Source organism: Pistacia vera, unplaced genomic scaffold, assembly GCF_008641045.1.
Source record: "Pistacia vera cultivar Batoury unplaced genomic scaffold, PisVer_v2 Contig437, whole genome shotgun sequence".
Taxonomy (NCBI): Eukaryota; Viridiplantae; Streptophyta; class Magnoliopsida; order Sapindales; family Anacardiaceae; genus Pistacia; species Pistacia vera.
The window spans coordinates 832,650-850,404 of NW_022196265.1; the positions used below are offsets into that span (position 1 = coordinate 832,650).

General features: G+C 32.4%; 2 protein-coding genes across 10 annotated transcripts; one reads left to right on the plus strand and one right to left on the minus strand.

Moving 5' to 3' along the window:
* Window positions 1–5,429: 5,429 nt before the first annotated feature.
* LOC116144038 (agamous-like MADS-box protein MADS3) lies at window positions 5,430–10,367 on the plus strand. 2 transcript variants are annotated; one of them, XM_031429494.1, is made up of 8 exons: window positions 5,430–5,693; window positions 8,186–8,261; window positions 8,599–8,660; window positions 8,789–8,888; window positions 9,160–9,201; window positions 9,899–9,940; window positions 10,026–10,181; window positions 10,284–10,367. In XM_031429494.1, exons 1-8 carry the CDS (start codon window positions 5,512–5,514, stop codon window positions 10,365–10,367), a joined length of 744 nt encoding a protein of 247 aa, XP_031285354.1. In that variant the 5' UTR covers window positions 5,430–5,511. The 2 variants fall into 2 exon arrangements, with proteins under 2 accessions (XP_031285354.1, XP_031285353.1); XM_031429493.1 differs by having other exon boundaries at window positions 10,026–10,171; window positions 10,280–10,367.
* A 1,601-nt stretch (window positions 10,368–11,968) lies between these two features.
* LOC116144024 (MADS-box protein SOC1) lies at window positions 11,969–16,724 on the minus strand. 8 transcript variants are annotated; one of them, XM_031429474.1, is made up of 10 exons: window positions 16,467–16,525; window positions 16,273–16,329; window positions 16,145–16,177; window positions 15,766–15,957; window positions 13,568–13,649; window positions 13,232–13,293; window positions 13,039–13,138; window positions 12,889–12,930; window positions 12,292–12,333; window positions 11,969–12,221 (listed from the first exon to the last, which is right to left on the minus strand). In XM_031429474.1, the coding sequence occupies exons 4-10, from the start codon at window positions 15,945–15,947 to the stop codon at window positions 12,066–12,068; spliced, it is 666 nt and encodes a 221-aa protein (XP_031285334.1). In that variant the 5' UTR covers window positions 15,948–15,957; window positions 16,145–16,177; window positions 16,273–16,329; window positions 16,467–16,525; the 3' UTR covers window positions 11,969–12,065. The 8 variants fall into 8 exon arrangements, with proteins under 8 accessions (XP_031285334.1, XP_031285336.1, XP_031285335.1 ...); XM_031429476.1 differs by lacking the exon at window positions 16,273–16,329 and having other exon boundaries at window positions 16,369–16,716; XM_031429475.1 differs by having other exon boundaries at window positions 16,273–16,715.
* Window positions 16,725–17,755: the final 1,031 nt, after the last annotated feature.

The following is a 17,755-nucleotide window of genomic DNA, read 5'->3' on the forward strand; positions in this document are numbered from 1 at the left end:
TTTCATTCAGATATCATTTTACTTGGACAAAGCCCAAAACTGATATTTTCTTCTATTGATATGTAGGGTTGGCATATCAAACATGATCGAGAAGATTGAAGCGCATGATTACATGGGATTTGAGAACCTTTGCAAATAGGTCAGACCAATAACCCGCAAACACGTGCATTAGCATACCACTAAAACTTTACAATAATCAAGGGTATTTGTTTCTCTATTTTGGGTAGGATTTCAAAAATCCTATCCAAAATTCATATTTATTTCCCTATTTTGAAAATCCTATTGTATTTTATTTAACTATTTTAAACCCTTTAGGTTTGTTAATTTAACTAAACATCCGTAACAAAAAAAAAAAGTTTAAAAATTGACAAAAACACCCTCACCTACCCTCCGACGATGGTGGCCGGCTGTCAACTTTTAATAGATGGGTAGATGTGTTTTTGTTAATTTTCAATGTTTTATTGTAGGAGTGATTAGCTAAATTAACAAAACTAGAGAGTGTTTTTGTTAATTTTCAAATCTTACCTCGTAATAATCATCAAACTCAATTTTTTGAAAAATCTTACCCAAAATAATAAAACAAACATACAAAGCTATTTACAAATTGTTTCAAAAACAACCACTAAACATACCCGTGGGCCTTCCATCTAGTTAACTAATAAACTTTAATTTTGTTCCCTTATTGTTTATTTCAAGTAAAAAACTTGACAAAAATTGAAGGTTTCAGATTTCAGATAAACTATGGGAGAACAGATTGCAAGACAATTAATATGGGGCGGAATTGAAACATTATGTCATGTTATATATAAATATGCCCCACCCACATGAGCTGCATTGCCATCAAAGGAAGAGGACCCATTGGATTCAAAGTTTCTTTTTCTTTTTTTGGCCTAAATATTGTTCTGTCACCAAATGGTTCAACTTCAACTACCAAAGAAGAAATAAAGTGAAATGGTAATCAATATAATAAAAGGAAGACAAGAGGGTAATTCCAAGAGCTAGCTGTGTAGTATACTATTTGTTGTTTCTTTCAATTCATTGCAAGGAAACAAAGTAAGCGTGCTTAGTGGTAATAGTTGTAAAACTGAGATGACAGTAAACGCTAAGGCGAAAAATAGAAATTTTGCATTAAAGAAGCTTTATTCAGCGCAATCAAAGTTTTCTATAAATAATAAACCCTAACCACCATCTTGTTGCATTAGGCTATAAGGATTGTTGGACCACTAAACAAGTATGAAGTTATGAACCAACCATTTATGCCAATGTTGTTAAAATTTAGCATGTTTGGCAAACCTTGTGGCACCTTTTAAAGAGATAATTTGTCAAAAAGGCACAGCTTTAGCTGTGAATGAGTTGGATATATAATTGAAGGGGAACCTGAGCATGTAAACTTATAAACTAACATGGACTGTGATGGATTGGCCTGAATTGGAGCATGTATGGTACGTTGTTGCCTTGGCCAAACAATCTTTGATTTTATTTTAGCAGCATTGCTGACAACTTAATAACAAGTTAGGAGTTGTGGTATTATTTATATTTTAAATGCAAAATTGTGAGTATATGTAATGCATGCCAATTATCTAGTGATAAAATTTGGCATGAATATTAAAACTGTTTCCTTAACCTAGGTTCTTATCTAATAATACGATTTTGTAGTAGATAAATATTTACAGCACAGACACCAAAACATTAATAAGTTGTAACCACTATTAAGTGGTCTGATGATAAAAAAGTAAATAATAATTTAATATAATATTTCAAGTTCAAATTTTCTCGATGATAAAAGAATAAGAGGAGAATCTAACATCATCTTCGGATTGAGTCCCTACGTTTGTTAATTAAGATTACCAGTGAGTTTTAGACTCCGCAAAAGATTAACTGAGTTACGAAGAAATCCAATAGTTACAGGCGTGAAGAACACAGGCGAATCAGGAGGCAAGAGAGCTACATAGAGGCAAAAATGGAGGTGACAAACACGATGACTGGTTGCGTTGTAGCAAATGAATTACGAATATGAATATGAATAGACCCAAATAAAGGTGGATTGTTGTGGTCCAGGTGATTTGATTTGATTCTCTGTTGTGAAATGTGATGGTCACAGTAATCACGCCCACCTGATTTACTGACTTTCGTTACTGTCCATCCTTCCGTCCATTTAATTTTTGATTTGAGTGTGAAACGTGACATGCGAATAAAAAATTAAAAAAATATATATTACAAATATCAATTGATAATAATTAAAGAAATTAATTTAGTTATTTAATTAATTTAGCAGAGCTTTGGATATATTCGGTTTGTCGGTGAGAGATCAAGTTTAATCATCTGATTTTGATTGAAAGTTGACATGTAATTGGAACCCACTATTAATCATGTCAGGTTATAATTGGTTTAACAATAACAATAATTCCTATAATAAATTAATAATTGACGGCTGTTTTGGCACTCTAACACGGTACCGGCCGGGAAGGCGGAACGGTAATGGTGATATTTACCCTTCCTTTTTATGCAACACCCAACAGCTAGAACCAACCCGTTACGGGCTTTTTACCGTATGCTAATTATGTATAACGTGTTACGTACGAATCCTTTTTCCGCTCTCCCCTACATTTAAATTTCACATCTGTATTAATTGTCATAGTTGTTATAGCATTGCGGACTAATATAGGATTGTTGTAGCTTTAATTTTGATGACATTTTACCCACCTTGAACATAATCATTTTTTTGAAATAATTTTTAATGTATTTGGTAAATAAAACTTTTATAATTGTTGTGATTTTCAAATTCTATGATTGTGTATTTGATGAAACAGATTTTGAAATTATTGATTGACTAAAAAAATATATTTTATCTCTTAAAACACTTTTATAATTTAAATTTTTTATTTTGATAAGTATTTAACAAATATTTCAAAATGTTTTAAAAAAATTAGTAATTGATTAATAATAAAAAATTTAAAATATTGGATTAGTCATTGGCATTCAACCATTGTTAAATCTGGTTAACACCGATCAATGATGGAGTATTGAGGACACAACTGTTTCTACAAGAATCGGTAAATCCTAATCTATAAGAATTCGATGAATACACTGTATGTAGATGCTATTTCAACCGTAAAAGGTGACAAAAGCTTTGACCACGTCATACAACCAAATAACATGTTGGAATCCAGTGATTCAACCAAATTCTAACAGATTGACAATTTCCAATTATCTCTGAATTGGATGTGGTGCCAAGGCACCACCTTTGACCCGTGTTTAAATGATTATTAAAGTTAATTTTGTAACTAGAAGAATTATGTATGTGTATTTGTCCTTTTACAATGTAAAGTTAGCTTTAAAAATTATCCATCATATATTTTGAATCTTTTTATAAAACTAATTATTTTATGAATAATACTTTGGGTACTAATGAATGGGTACTAATCTGTGTACTAACTAAAGCATAGTACAGGTACTATATGCATAGTACGGGTACTATATGCATAGTACGAGTACTATGCTTTAGTTAGTACATAGATTAGTACCCATCCGTTAGTACCCATATCATCACTCTTATTTTATAATCTAACTTCAAACTTAATCTATTTTAAAAGCTTAAAAAATAATTTATTATTTCTTAAGCTTCAACAATCCGTAACACACTCTTATATAGTTGCAAATTCTAGGCCCGAAGACATTAATTTTGTGTAATTAAATGCCAGTTTATGAAATTAAAATTCCACGTTTTTATTTACCGATACTGAGTTGAATTACAAACATGATTAACCTAAAATTATAGCGTGCGTAAAAAAAATAAAATAAATAAACAACTTAAAATCCAATGTAGCCCATTTCCTAAACTTTGATTTATAAATAAATAAACACGGTAATTTAAAGTTAGTAATTTCCAGCTTGCACGGGAAATAGCTGTATCGGGCAATATACAATGAAGGAAATGAGGAGAAGATAAATTAACATGTAACAATGCATCAAGTGGGGACACGTGGCCGACGCTGGACCGATATCCATCAATCAACCTTCAGTACGTTCTTTCATCCTTTCTCTCCTTTGCCGCCCCTGCTGTCTGTACTATAGAATTCTCCCAATTTAATTAAAAAAATTTGATAAAATGATGGATAGAAGAAAGAAAATGATGAGCAAATTATTTTCATCTTTTTTTGGCGATAACAAGAATATGATTCAGATTAAAAAAGAAAACAGTCTTTGAATTGAAGCAATCTTAATTCTTGGACAGTCAATGGCTGTCAATTTACTTCACTAAACTTGCCTAGTTTTCATGTTGGGAACACAAAGCTTGGGGATTATATTTATGTGACTGATTGAATAAGTTCCAATTATGTTATATTATTATTATTAATTATATACGAGCTACTTGATCTCTTAATCAAGCATAGAAACTTAGGGGTTAAAAATTGTACTGTTAGCTCAGTTCACTATTTTTTTGCCGTTAAAAAACACCCTGAAAAAGAAGAAAGATATTAAGCTGGGTCACAAATAGTACTGCTGCTGTTTCAAGTATTGCACTTGTACCTTATTATCTGCAAACTCCATCCATTGTCCATCGACTAAAAAGATGTTAATAATGTACAATCCACAGGTTGTCGCTGACTCGCTTCTCAGTTTGTCATTGTTATAGGATTTTGAAACTCACAGAAAAAAGTAACCCAAAGGATTGGTCTCAGCGGCGGTGAAGGAGACTCGCTCCATTCTATTCCTTGAGTTATTCAATATATATAAAAGGAGCAGACGAGCAGTGTTAGTAATATACTGAGTAATTAACGAACCATATGTAAAGAAAATATTTGGACTTTGCAATTGTATTCCCTCACAAGAAGGAATTAGAATTTACTTTTTTTTTTTTGTTTTTTGTCTATTGATGTGGCGTAGTGGAATTTGAACGAAAAGTTGGAAATTACAGCCACTGGAACTGCGTTATTGGCCCCAGTCCGTACAAAAGATGCGCCAATACCTTACCTCCACTAGTTCTCCAGTGCCAGCAGCTACCGTAAAACAAGTCTAGACCTCTATATCTATATTTGATGTATGGTGATGATAAATTTTACCTTTTTTATGATCATTTGAACGAGAATTACTGAATTCAAAGCAAAGGATTTCCCAAATAATAAAATATTTATAACCTCAAATCAATTGTCAGTCGCATGCCACATGAAAAACAACGTCATATTGATTCCTATTGGCAGGAGCGTGAGCACACGCATCTGAGATGGGTGGGGGGAGGGAGGTGAAACTTTAATTTCTCACAGAAGGAAACTTGACAAAGAGAGGGATAGATATTTCTAAAATTAAAATGGAAAAGAGAACAAGAGAAAAGAAGAAATAACTGAGTTTCCATTTTATTGTAAATTAACGAAGATCTCAGTGTGCTTTCTCTCCTACAATATCTTCCATTTCTCACCATCACTACCTCTCATTCTCAGCACCATTTTTGTCTAATTTCTTAAACAAGATATAAATATATAATAAAAAACATCTCTAAGAAAAGTGCAAAAAATGGGGAGAGGAAGAGTGGAGCTTAAGAGAATTGAGAACAAGATTAACAGGCAGGTTACCTTCTCTAAGAGAAGAAATGGTTTGCTGAAGAAAGCTTATGAGCTTTCTGTACTGTGTGATGCCGAAGTTGCTCTTATCATCTTCTCTAGCCGTGGCAAACTCTATGAGTTTGGTAGTGCTGGGTATATATCTAAATTTTTTTCTTCTTTTTTTTTTATTTTCTCTTTAGTTTACTATTTTATGCTTCATATATTTTGATTGTGAGTCCTGTTAAATAAAATCATGCATGTATTGTTATTATATGTTAACTCAGAACTATGACCTCTTTCTTTTTTTCTCTTTGTAAAGCTAAAGTAATTTCTTCTCTTTCAAAATATGTTTCTGACACGTCTTTTTCTTTAAGAACTCTTGATATTATTTTCTGGTTGTTTTCCTGCTGTGATTTTCGGCCTTTTGCGGGGGGTTTCCGCTTGTTTCTTGTTCGAATCAGTATCTTGTTCCAATGACATATCGACACGTTTCATCGTCCTTTGCAAACCCTTTCTCTCTCTGCTGAGCCTGAGCCTGAGCCTGGGTTCGCAGGAGATATCCAAATGATTTCAGACTTCACTAACTGACTAGGTTTTCCTTCAATTTTTTTCACTCCGACCTCTGTGCAAGATCTAGGGTTTTGCCTCTTTTTCTTTTTCTCTCTCTACACAGAAACATTATAATAAAGCTTCCACACTGTTGTTCACAGAAAGTTCATGAACCGACTCTAGTCTTCTTCATCTCTTTTAAGCCTTTGATCTTCTGGTTATATCAATGTTCTCCTTTTTTTTTTTTTTTTTTTTTCTGTTCTTTTCCTTCATTATTAAATAATATATGTTTCTATGGTTAATGGTGGCAAATCAAGCCAAGGAAATTCTATATCATTCTGCCCTAAGGTTTTTTTTTTTTTTTGGATTATAAAATCTGCCTTTCTCTCTCAAAAAGACAAGTTTATAGTTGGTGGCTGGTGTTTTTCAGTTTTAGAAAATTAATAATATCAAAGTTTTGATCTATATGTCTTCTTTGATATCACTCTTTGTCTCACTCCAAAGCTGGGTAGCGACATAGAGAACTTCAAGATTCATAACTGAATCTTTCCTCTTACATCTCTTGGTTCCATCACTGGTCTGTTTTCTCTGTGCTCTCAGCTCTATTTCATATCTTCAATGTTTTTCATGTATAGAAATGCTTGTATGTTTGCCTATAACGGAAAAAAATCTGATGAAAAGGAAACTGTTACGTCTTGCTGTTGATATGCAATAGGGTAAATCTGTAACGTAAAAATTGAAATATTTCGGGAAAAAAACTTCTGATGTGTTTAGCATAAAATGGTGCTACTTGTTTGACTCAGGAGATGATTTTGAGTAACCTCATTACTTTTATTTCCCGAAACATTTCCAACAATTTTATCGAGATGTTTTATTGAATGATTCTGTGTAGAACTTAGTATAGCTGTTTTCTTTTGCCTAAAAGCTTTTAAAATAAATTGTTATTTCTTGTTAAAAAAAACTAAGTTCAACTTTTTTAGCAAAAAATTTAACTATCCAGCATAAGCTAAATGTATATTTCCATTTTCTGTGTCAAAGTAGAACTTGGAGGGATGTAGCTTTGAATAAATTTTTTTGGTATAACGGCTAATGAAGGATTAAGACGAGAGAAAATTATCCAAATGGCTTTAAGCACATAAAATTAACACATCTATGGTCTTATTTTGGGCAGAACAGAATGACCCCATGGAGTTCGATTTTGTTTATAAAAGAAAGTTCTAAGAGAAGATCATATGTTTTAAAACATCTAAGTCTTTGTCTTTTCATAAGACAAGTTCAAAGGTGTACTGCAATTAAAAAAAAAAAAAAAAAAATTGTTTGTTTGTTTATTGTTATTATTATTATCTATTTGTAAAAAGTTACCGTATAAAGTCTATGTAATTCTATTTATAAAGTTAGTGTATATATATAAAAAGAATATTTGTTTACTGGGAAAAATTTAGATAATTTATTTCTAAAAGGAATACTTTTAATTTTCCATGGTTGTGTAACAATGTTGGATGATGTATTTGATACAGTCCTTATGATTAAGATGTTGTAACTTAAAATTTTTACGCAAATAATTAATCATGCATCACAGTCCATTGGCTTAGAAATAATTTATATATACGTTTTCTAAACTATTAGTATATGATGGATTTTAGTTCACAATTTGCTTATAAATTTAAGTTACATCATCCCAATCCTTAGTTATATCAAAATTATATACATGTTCTTGTTTTGACAGTGCAAAAATTCATTGAAGTTGCTCGTTAATTGTTTTCTTATTTTGTGAGAACACAGTTATTGCTAAGGTTGAGCTAAAAATTGTTAAATTTCTGGATTGAATTGAAACTAGTTGATGGGGGAGAGGTATTATGAATAACCTGGTATACCCATTAATTAATTAATGATAAAACTTCTTGGAAGATCCACATTTGCTTGCTCATTCTTTATTTTCTTTTGGATTAATTTTTTAGATGATGGGTGAATTATTCTTTGAAGCTTGTACTGCTTAATTTTGAAACCATATATATTCAATATATATTTTAGTCATGCACATTGCAAGCAACTGAACAAACACGGGTTAATTGACGATTTGCACTTTGTGTCTACAGTATAAGCAAAACCCTTGAACGATACCAACGTTGCTGCTTCAATCCTCAGGACAACAGTATCGAACGTGAAACACAGGTTTATGTTTCCTCTTTTTTTTTTTTCCTCAAACTTATAATGCACGTAATAGTAGTCTCTTTATATGTAACATAGCATTGTTTGTTCAGGATAATCGGTCTCATATATACTTGAGTTCATGCTGAATTTTTCATGTTTCATCTTTTTAATATTAAGTTGAACAGTTGATATCATCGGACCACTCAACATAATAATGTTTGTTTGTTATTTGCTTCCATAAATGTTATGGTGATTGATATATGTTTGCCAATAGAGTGGACAGATTCATACTTTAATTAGTTCATAACTCTTCACATTTACTTTTGTGCTCCTAATTACTACGTTAATTTTCTGGCAGAGCTGGTACCAGGAGGTAACAAAGTTGAAATCAAAATATGAATCTCTTCAACGCACACAAAGGTTTCACTAATTATATACATATCTTTCAGAAAAACAAAAATGCTGTTAGCTGTGTTTGTTATTGCTTTGTAACGGCATATATATAAATACCACCGTAAGGTTTTATAATTGATCTATAAATTGCTTAGGAATTTGCTTGGAGAGGATCTTGGACCACTGAGTGTGAAAGAGCTGCAAAATCTTGAGAAACAGCTTGAAGGAGCTCTTGCACTGGCTAGGCAGAGGAAGGTACATGCATGTGTTCAACTACGTATATACAAACTATTATTTATAAATATTATTCTACTTTTGTTATGGCTGTACAAGTATATATGTATATAAAGCTATAAATATTGCAAATGATGATGCGCAAGCAAATGGTACAACTTTTAGAGTCATAAAGAACTATATCTTTAACTGCTGGGTGCTCGTTATCGAACACCAAATAAGAAGCTCACATTGCTAATTAAGAAGTGAAAATTTTAGATTTATTATTCTTTCCTTTTGTGCCTAACTGCAGAATCAGATTATGGTCGAGCAAATGGAAGAACTTCGCAAAAAGGTATGCCAATTCATATCTCATCTTTGTATGTAGTGTCCTTATATATATAGGACATCTTGGTGACTCAGGATATGTAATTTCTTCAAAAATATAAAAACACATACAAACCAGTATGTGGACTAGGGTTTGTGTTGAAATTTGAACTATAATTAGATTAATAACATTTTTTTTTTTTTTTTTTTCAAAATTTGAAGTAGGCTTGATATATATATTTGCCTAGAAACTTGTGTTGATAAGCTTTATGCACTTATCAGCCTTACGAACATAGGATTAATCTGAAGTAATGATATACTTGATGGAGGAAAAAGAGAGTAACATTTCATTTCTTTTTCGTGACAGGATTTCCTTATTCCCTCGTAATCATAACCTTAAGAAGATAATCACGGGATTCTAGAATGGTTCTAAGATGATTTTTCCCTTAATTGATTAGATCATAATCTATAAATTTGGTTTGTCACCTGTTTGAGAGTTAATGCATGCTGCTTGAAAGTTTTAAGGCTAAGAGCTAACATAACGTACACAATAGTAATTTCCCTTTATATAATTTAGACTGCAACTGTTTTACGTTCAGTTTTTTATGATTTCCTGGGCAGCAAAAGAGAATGTGTTTGTTTTATTGAGGCTTTTATGTAAATCTATGTTCGATCTACATCATATTTTGGTGTGATAATTACGACCATCTGGTTAATGATGGCAGGAGCGTCAGCTTGGAGACATAAACAAGCAACTCAAGATCAAGGTTGTTCTTGAACTGTTTTCATTAATCATGACAATTATTTCTGTCTCGATAATCCTTCAGTAACCATATTTAGTGTTTTTTCCAGCTGGAGACAGAAGGACTAAATCTGAAAGCCATTCAAGATTTATGGGGTTCTAGTGCAGCTGCTGCTGCTGGAAATACCAGCTTCCCTCTCCATCCTTCACATGAAAGCCCTATCAACTGTGAACACGAGCCTATTTTACAGATTGGGTACACTCCTATGATGCATATAAATATAATTTTGCGCCATAAATAATTTATGTTTTTTACAATGTTTACAGAATCTCATGAAGGTTTAAATGTTTGGTATGAATGCAGGCACCACCACTTTGTTCCTGCTGAAGGATCTTCAGGGCCGAAGACTATGGTTGGTGAGACCAACTTCATCCAGGGTTGGGTCCTTTGAACACTCAGAAAAGAATCCATTACTATTAGCATGCCTTATATATAGTTTTTCTCTATTAATTAATGTGGGATTTGTAATAATTTGCCTAGATATTTCGCACATACTTATGATATTTGTACAGCATCAAATATGCTTAAATGCATTTAAGACGTGCAGCCTCCGGTGAGTGTTATGCTTAAACAGACGTCATAATCGTTTGACTAGTAAGATGAAATACTTAGTTTGACTCCAATGTTTTTTAATGTGATCTGCATGTTGCCTGAGCCCGAAAGTTATGGATCAAATTTGGACCCGTGAAAATTTTGTGGGTTTCTGACTGTAGTTGGTTCGGTTGTGCTGCGCCTATGTTAGTGGGCCGAGAATAAAAATCAGCACCTATCGAAACGTTTAATGATATTAAACCTATAACGTAATCAAATAATTAAAATCAAAGCAGTTATAGACAGTATGTGCTTCTGAATACATGATTCTCTGATGGATAACCCCACAGATAACAAGTAAATGCTTGGAATGGTGGAAGGACAATTGGGAAGTCATAAATTAACTGAAATAATTATTAACATTTGAAAAACAACCTGAAGAAACTCGATGAAAACTAATATTACATACATTTAAGCAGTAGCATTATTTGATAAAAATTAGAATGGTTGGTTTCAAATGATAAGGCATACAATTACTTTGACTATATACTGTTAATATTGTTTTATATATATATATATATATATATATATAGTGTATATATATATATATATTGATAAAAGCTGGCGGCAGTCATAGAAACAGTTGGGGGATGTTGTTGGGCTCATCTCATGNACTTTGTTCCTGCTGAAGGATCTTCAGGGCCGAAGACTATGGTTGGTGAAACCAACTTCATCCAGGGATGGGTCCTTTGAACACTCAGAAAAGAATCCATTACTATTAGCATGCCTTATATATAGTTTTTCTCTATTAATTAATGTGGGATTTGTAATAATTTGCCTAGATATTTCGCACATACTTATGATATTTGTACAGCATCAAATATGCTTAAATGCATTTAAGACGTGCAGCCTCCGGTGAGTGTTATGCTTAAACAGACGTCATAATCGTTTGACTAGTAAGATGAAATACTTAGTTTGACTCCAATGTTTTTTAATGTGATCTGCATGTTGCCTGAGCCCGAAAGTTATGGATCAAATTTGGACCCGTGAAAATTTTGTGGGTTTCTGACTGTAGTAGGTTGGGTTGTGCTGTGTGGGCCGAGAATAAAAATATATTAATCAATTGGCACTGCTACGTTTAATGATATTAAACCTATAACGTAATCAAATAATTAAAATCAAAGCAGTTATAGACAGTATGTGCTTCTGAATACATGATTCTCTGATGGATAACCCCACAGATAACAAGTAAATGCTTGGAATGGTGGAAGGACAATTGGGAAGTCATAAATTAACTGAAATAATTATTAACATTTGAAAAACAACCTGAAGAAACTCGATGAAAACTAATATTACATACATTTAAGCAGTAGCATTATTTGATAAAAATTAGAATGGTTGGTTTCAAATGATAAGGCATACAATTACTTTGACTATATACTGTTAATATTGTTTTATATATATATATATATATATATATATAGTGTATATATATATATATATTGATAAAAGCTGGCGGCAGTCATAGAAACAGTTGGGGGATGTTGTTGGGCTCATCTCATGGGCGGAGTGGGAAACGCCTTGCTCTTCTTTCTGGCGGTGGACCAATGAACAATTCAGTCTCCACATCTGAAACTGGATTACTATCATCCCCTATATTTTCGCTGTTTCCCAGCTCTTTCGATCCATCCAATGTTTCAACTTGCATAACACTCTGCAAATCATCATTTTTACACATCACTCTCTTCAATTTCTAGACATTAATTTATATACAGAAATCTCACCTTCTCAGTCAGCCTTAAATTTTCAGCTGCTAGCATTTTCTCCTGAAATATTTAAAAAGGAAAAATGTAGAAGTTAGCAAGCGCCAAATGAAGACGGCAACCATCTTAATTGAAACACAATTCATTTACTGGGCAAAGAAACTTGGATATTTGGATTCAGGATTCGCCACAAATGAAGTAACGAAACATCCATCCTCTTCTTTCTCTCCACCCCTAAATCTTCTCATAATTTGTTAACATTAAAACATCCCCCTTTTCTCTTTTTGTATTTCACTCTCACTTTCATGTAAAACTTGTACAAGATTCAGAAAACCTGTCTCGAATCTGACTTTCTAAATACAATAAAAATCGACTCACAACTCAATTTTACAAACTTTTTTCTCACAACCCCAACGAGATAGCTAGCGATTAGTCAACTCACAATTGAGTGGATAGCGAGACCCATTACAAGCTATCACGTCGGGATTATAAAAGAAAATTTGTAAGATTAAGTTGAAAGTGCAGTATTAGCCTTCTAATTATATATTCTCCTCTAAATATTGACTTAAATGGGCTGACCTAGCATGCATTAGTATATTTTAACGTCTCGAATCTTACCTTTTCTCTGAGCTGCTCAATTTTTTCCTTGAAAACTTGTGTCTGAAACAAAAATAGAAAAAGATTAGTATGTTAAATTTTTCATTTTATGAATAGAATATCAATTAAACAAGGAAGATTATAATAGAAGGGTTGGTTTATAAGATGAACCTTCCTTGCGCGTATGTTGCTGACGCTCTTCTCCAACTGTTGTTCTATCTGTTGTAGTTCTTCAATAGAACATGATCCCAGACCTTCTCCCAATAGTTTCCTAAGGCATTTCAAAACAAAAATTTTCAAATCCTTCTTCCATCTAACATAACTCGCGGAAAAATAAAAGATTTATTCAAATAAGATTTTTCACCGTTTTAAAACTTCAAGTTGCTCTATCTTCTTCAGCATGTTAGCTGCTTCACTCTTCATTTGCTGCCATTTCAAATCAACGTCTGTGACTGTGAGAAAACACAAAATAGAAGTTCTACAGGCATACCACGCATGCTAACAGCCAATATAACCATCTGTTCTGTCACTTTTTAATCAATCTCAAACATAAATAAATATGATTCAGGGGTTCAATCCGTTAAAAGTAATACTGAGAAGAGATGGTGCTTGAAATAGTCGCTTTATTCGCAAACACTTTAAAAAGAATATTGGTAGTATAAATGAAAAGAAGATGAAGAGACATATATACAAGTATAACCTGCATGGTTTCTTCAGTTGGCTGCTTGCTGGCCCGAGAATCTCTTGTATGCCTCAAATAACGTCCTATTGTCTCCTGCATGCTGAATTATAAAGTCCACCCACAACACAATCACCACATATATTTACACTGTCACATTTACTCAAAGCATAAAGATCATAATATTATGCTCAATTACAAATTGTTTTGCTCCTATTAATATATAAATTTAGTATTTTTTTTCAAGCATATGTTAAAAATGTGATTTGTGATACTATCTCGACAATACTAATTTGTTACTAAATATTTACTCTATATTGTAATCAGTATATTTCTATACTGTAATATTTTGTATTTTAAGTTTGCACGGTATGTTTGGGTGTGATCATAGAAATAATTCTATTTTAAACGAAAGAGTCTAGCGCTATCCTCTTCATAGAAGCGGTTGAAACAAAACACGTTTAAGGGTATGATCATGAAAAGATAAAAACATACTTCTGCAGAGCTCAATAAATAGATCAAGTGACACACTCCCATAAATCAATTTTCTCTTTTGAGAATTCCCTTCAACTATTTGTCTATATCAAATAAATAATACAATATCGTGGATAGCAAACAAAATATTATTACTCCTCCCCAAGTAATAACATAAAATTGCAAATCTCTTATAATATTGATATACATCACAAGTGTATATTCCAATTTGCATATTTCAAATATTATAATATTAATTTTAATATCCCACAAAATCATACAATATGATCTATAAATATGTTTATCCATATTACATGTTCATGAGCGACCATAGATTATAAAGAAATTTAATTCTGACACCAATCATTTCACTGTTTCCATTTCTACGTCATGGAATATATATACACAAGGCTCGCATCAATTTAGCTACAGGAACAAAATGTACATGGTATACGATTCTAGAAGAAGGCTCAAAGGGATGATCAAAGCTTAAAATTTCTAAATCAAACAGCAAAACACAATGGTTGAATCATACTAACTTCTAACTTTTTTTCCTCCAGCTAGCTACCTTCTTTAATAGCAGATAAGGGAGAAGGACAAAATCTGTTGCGGAGTAACACTATATCCACAAGGAAATATTAATGGGTGCATACATACAGTATCATACTTCTGGTGGAAATTAAATGAATGCTTTGTTAGTAACAAGTCACACTCACACACATATACGGACATTTGGCTCCAATATTAATAACTATGGAGAATCCATGACCAATATTCCTCTCTCAGTTATTAATATTAGGATCCTTAAAAATTTATGATTGAATGACTGGACAAATATTATGTTGTTCTGAATATTTGGCTTATTACCAAAAAATGAAACTTTACAAGGTAAGCATAGAGTAAGTAAATACGAGTAATTAAGTACACTAATTATTTTGTTACTGTATCGTATAAGCAACTGGCTCTACTGTAAAGGTGTTCTTCCCTCGTGATTTCCACATTATTGTGCTGAATAATAAGCCAACGTATTTAGCCCAAATAGTAGACCTTGTCCCTAGAAAGATCTTGTAAAAAAAATTCTTATTTATTAGAGAGTTCTTAGCTATATATTTATCGTGGAACGTGGTAAATGATATTAATTAAGGGAAATTGGGAGTTAGAAATGTAAAAGACTCTTTTAACACTATAAAAAGGGGTCATCCCTAGCCATTTTGTACAGGGAAATTGAGAAGTGATCGAAATCTCTCTTTCCAGCGTATTGTTTGTAATTTTAGGTGTAGCCTACTATAAGTCCAGGACTTAAACAGTCATTAACTCTAGAGTTGCAGAAACTAACAACGTACAGTGTAATTAACCAGACAACTGGCTTCATTTGGTCTAAAAAGAATACTGTTATTAACAAGAAGGAACTCCATCATATTGAAATTGACGACTACTCGCTGTAGATCGAATTACACAATGTCCTTTACTTGGCCTCAAAAAGCATATGTTATGTTTGCTTGGCGAATGATTATATAGATTTGGAAAAACTTGACAACTCAGTGAGATGTAGAGATTGGAGAAGCAAAAAAATATGAACTATGTGGACTTTAATTTGTTTTGTGTGTAGAGAGGACTTCACAGAAAGATGCTAAGATCATTCAATCCTATATATGAAGTAGTGAAAATTAAAATTAAAATAAAGAATAGAAGTTTATAGCAACTAAATAGAGAAATATTAAGTAGGATAAAAGGTTTGTATATACCTGGAACTTGCAAATTCATAGAGCTTTCCTCTAGGAGAGAAGATGATAAGGGCAACCTCCGCATCGCAAAGAACGGAAAGCTCAAAGGCTTTCTTTAACAGCCCATTTCGCCGCTTCGAGAAGGTAACTTGCCTGCTAGTCGCGTTCTCTATGCGTCTCATTTGAGTTTTTCCTCTCACCATTTCGATAAGCCTGCGTAGAAACAAAGTAGATTCATTAACATATATAGCATGTGTTGCAGAGAGTGAGAAAGAAGACTAAGAGTTGGAGGTGATGGGCCAAACCCAGGAAAGTTTTGCCGAGAAAATCAGAATTTTGGTTATATAAAAAGCTTTGAGAAGAAAACAAATGTCTCTGAGTTTTAGATTTAACAACTTACCAAATAGGTGGGCAAAGGAGGAGCTGTTGATGACTTGATGGGAAGAGAAAAGCCAAAAAAAGAGAAGGAAATCTAAGAGCTGTAAGGCCAAAAAAAGATGAGGAAATACTAAGAGCTGTAAGGAAAACCTGAACAAATAAGTCAGATATGATCAGTTCTGATTGATTCTTCTCCAATCCAAACACCTGTGAAGAAAGCCAAACAGATAAGCAGAAGTTACTCACCAAATGGGAAAAAAAAACCCAGAGATTACGGAAGACACCAAAAGAAGGGAAGAAAAATTAACAAATAAAATCCAAGGATTTGAGGCCAAAGATATTACAGAGAAAAAAAGCAACTAGGTTTTTCTCTTGATTGATTGATTCAAAGGTTTTTCTTCTCTTCTTCCTTTTTTTTTTTTTGATCCTTTAATAAATTTATAAAAATAATTATTCAAGTCACCACCAAGGGAGCAAGCATTCCCCACTCACTCAACTACCTTTCCTTATTCATCTATCCTCAAACTCCACCTATTTAAAGAAACAAAATAAATAATAAAATAATACGAAAATTACAAAACCTAATGGTTTTCTCCTTTTGGTAAAACCTACATGAAAAAAATGAAAAAATAAAATAAAATAAAATAAAAGTTAAAGCAGAGAAAGAAAGAAGAATAAAGGTTAAAAGAGGATCGTGCGGATGACTTGAGAGAGGTGGTGTGAAATGAAATGAAGTCTTTTTATAGTAATAAAAATAATAATTTAATAAAACAAAAACAGCAAAAACAAGTGGGTTAAATAGAAATGAGAACACGTCAACATCGTCCGTACAAGAAGGTACTATAGAGCCAATAAGATATCGAAAACGCATAAAGCATAGTGATGAGTGATGACTTTCAATGGAGGAATAAGAGACACAAATATCACTATATTTACTCTATTACCCTTTTTCTGTGGTTTCTCATCTCCGACACTTTTACGGTTTTACCCATCGGTTTCATATTCATACAAAAATTAACATAAATCATTGGTGCCACGTGGCTTTTTCCAACCACATATTTTCTTATCTTAACAAACGTACTATGATTTATACACTGCATTCAATTTCCTAAGGGATTATGGTTGATATTTGACTTTAAACACCAACTGCCAATATAGTCTACAGGAAACCATGTTTTATTTTGCTAATTTATAAAACAAATAAATTAATTTTATAACATTACATTAAAAGAAAATAGTTGATATAGTTATTTATTATTTGCTCAGATGTCGTGCCGACAGTTATCAACATGTTAGTGGGTTCTTTGTCTTTTTAAAATAACAAAGGGGTATTACTATTATGTTCAATAGACGGGATAATTTTTTTTACCACCCTTGAACTTTCAGAGATTACATATCTACCCTAAATTTTAAAAAAATATATTACACACTACCGTCCTCTACCCTAACTAACTTTATTAACTTCCATTGATTAACTTATGAAATATAACCAATTTTCTTGTTGGCTGTTGTACAATGATTCTTCCATATTAATTTGAATTTTCTTGAGCCGACTGGTGTGTTAAAATGGTCAACGAAATTGAAAAAATCACAATGTTTAAATATCCCTCTCAGTTGAACGGAAAGCTTGACG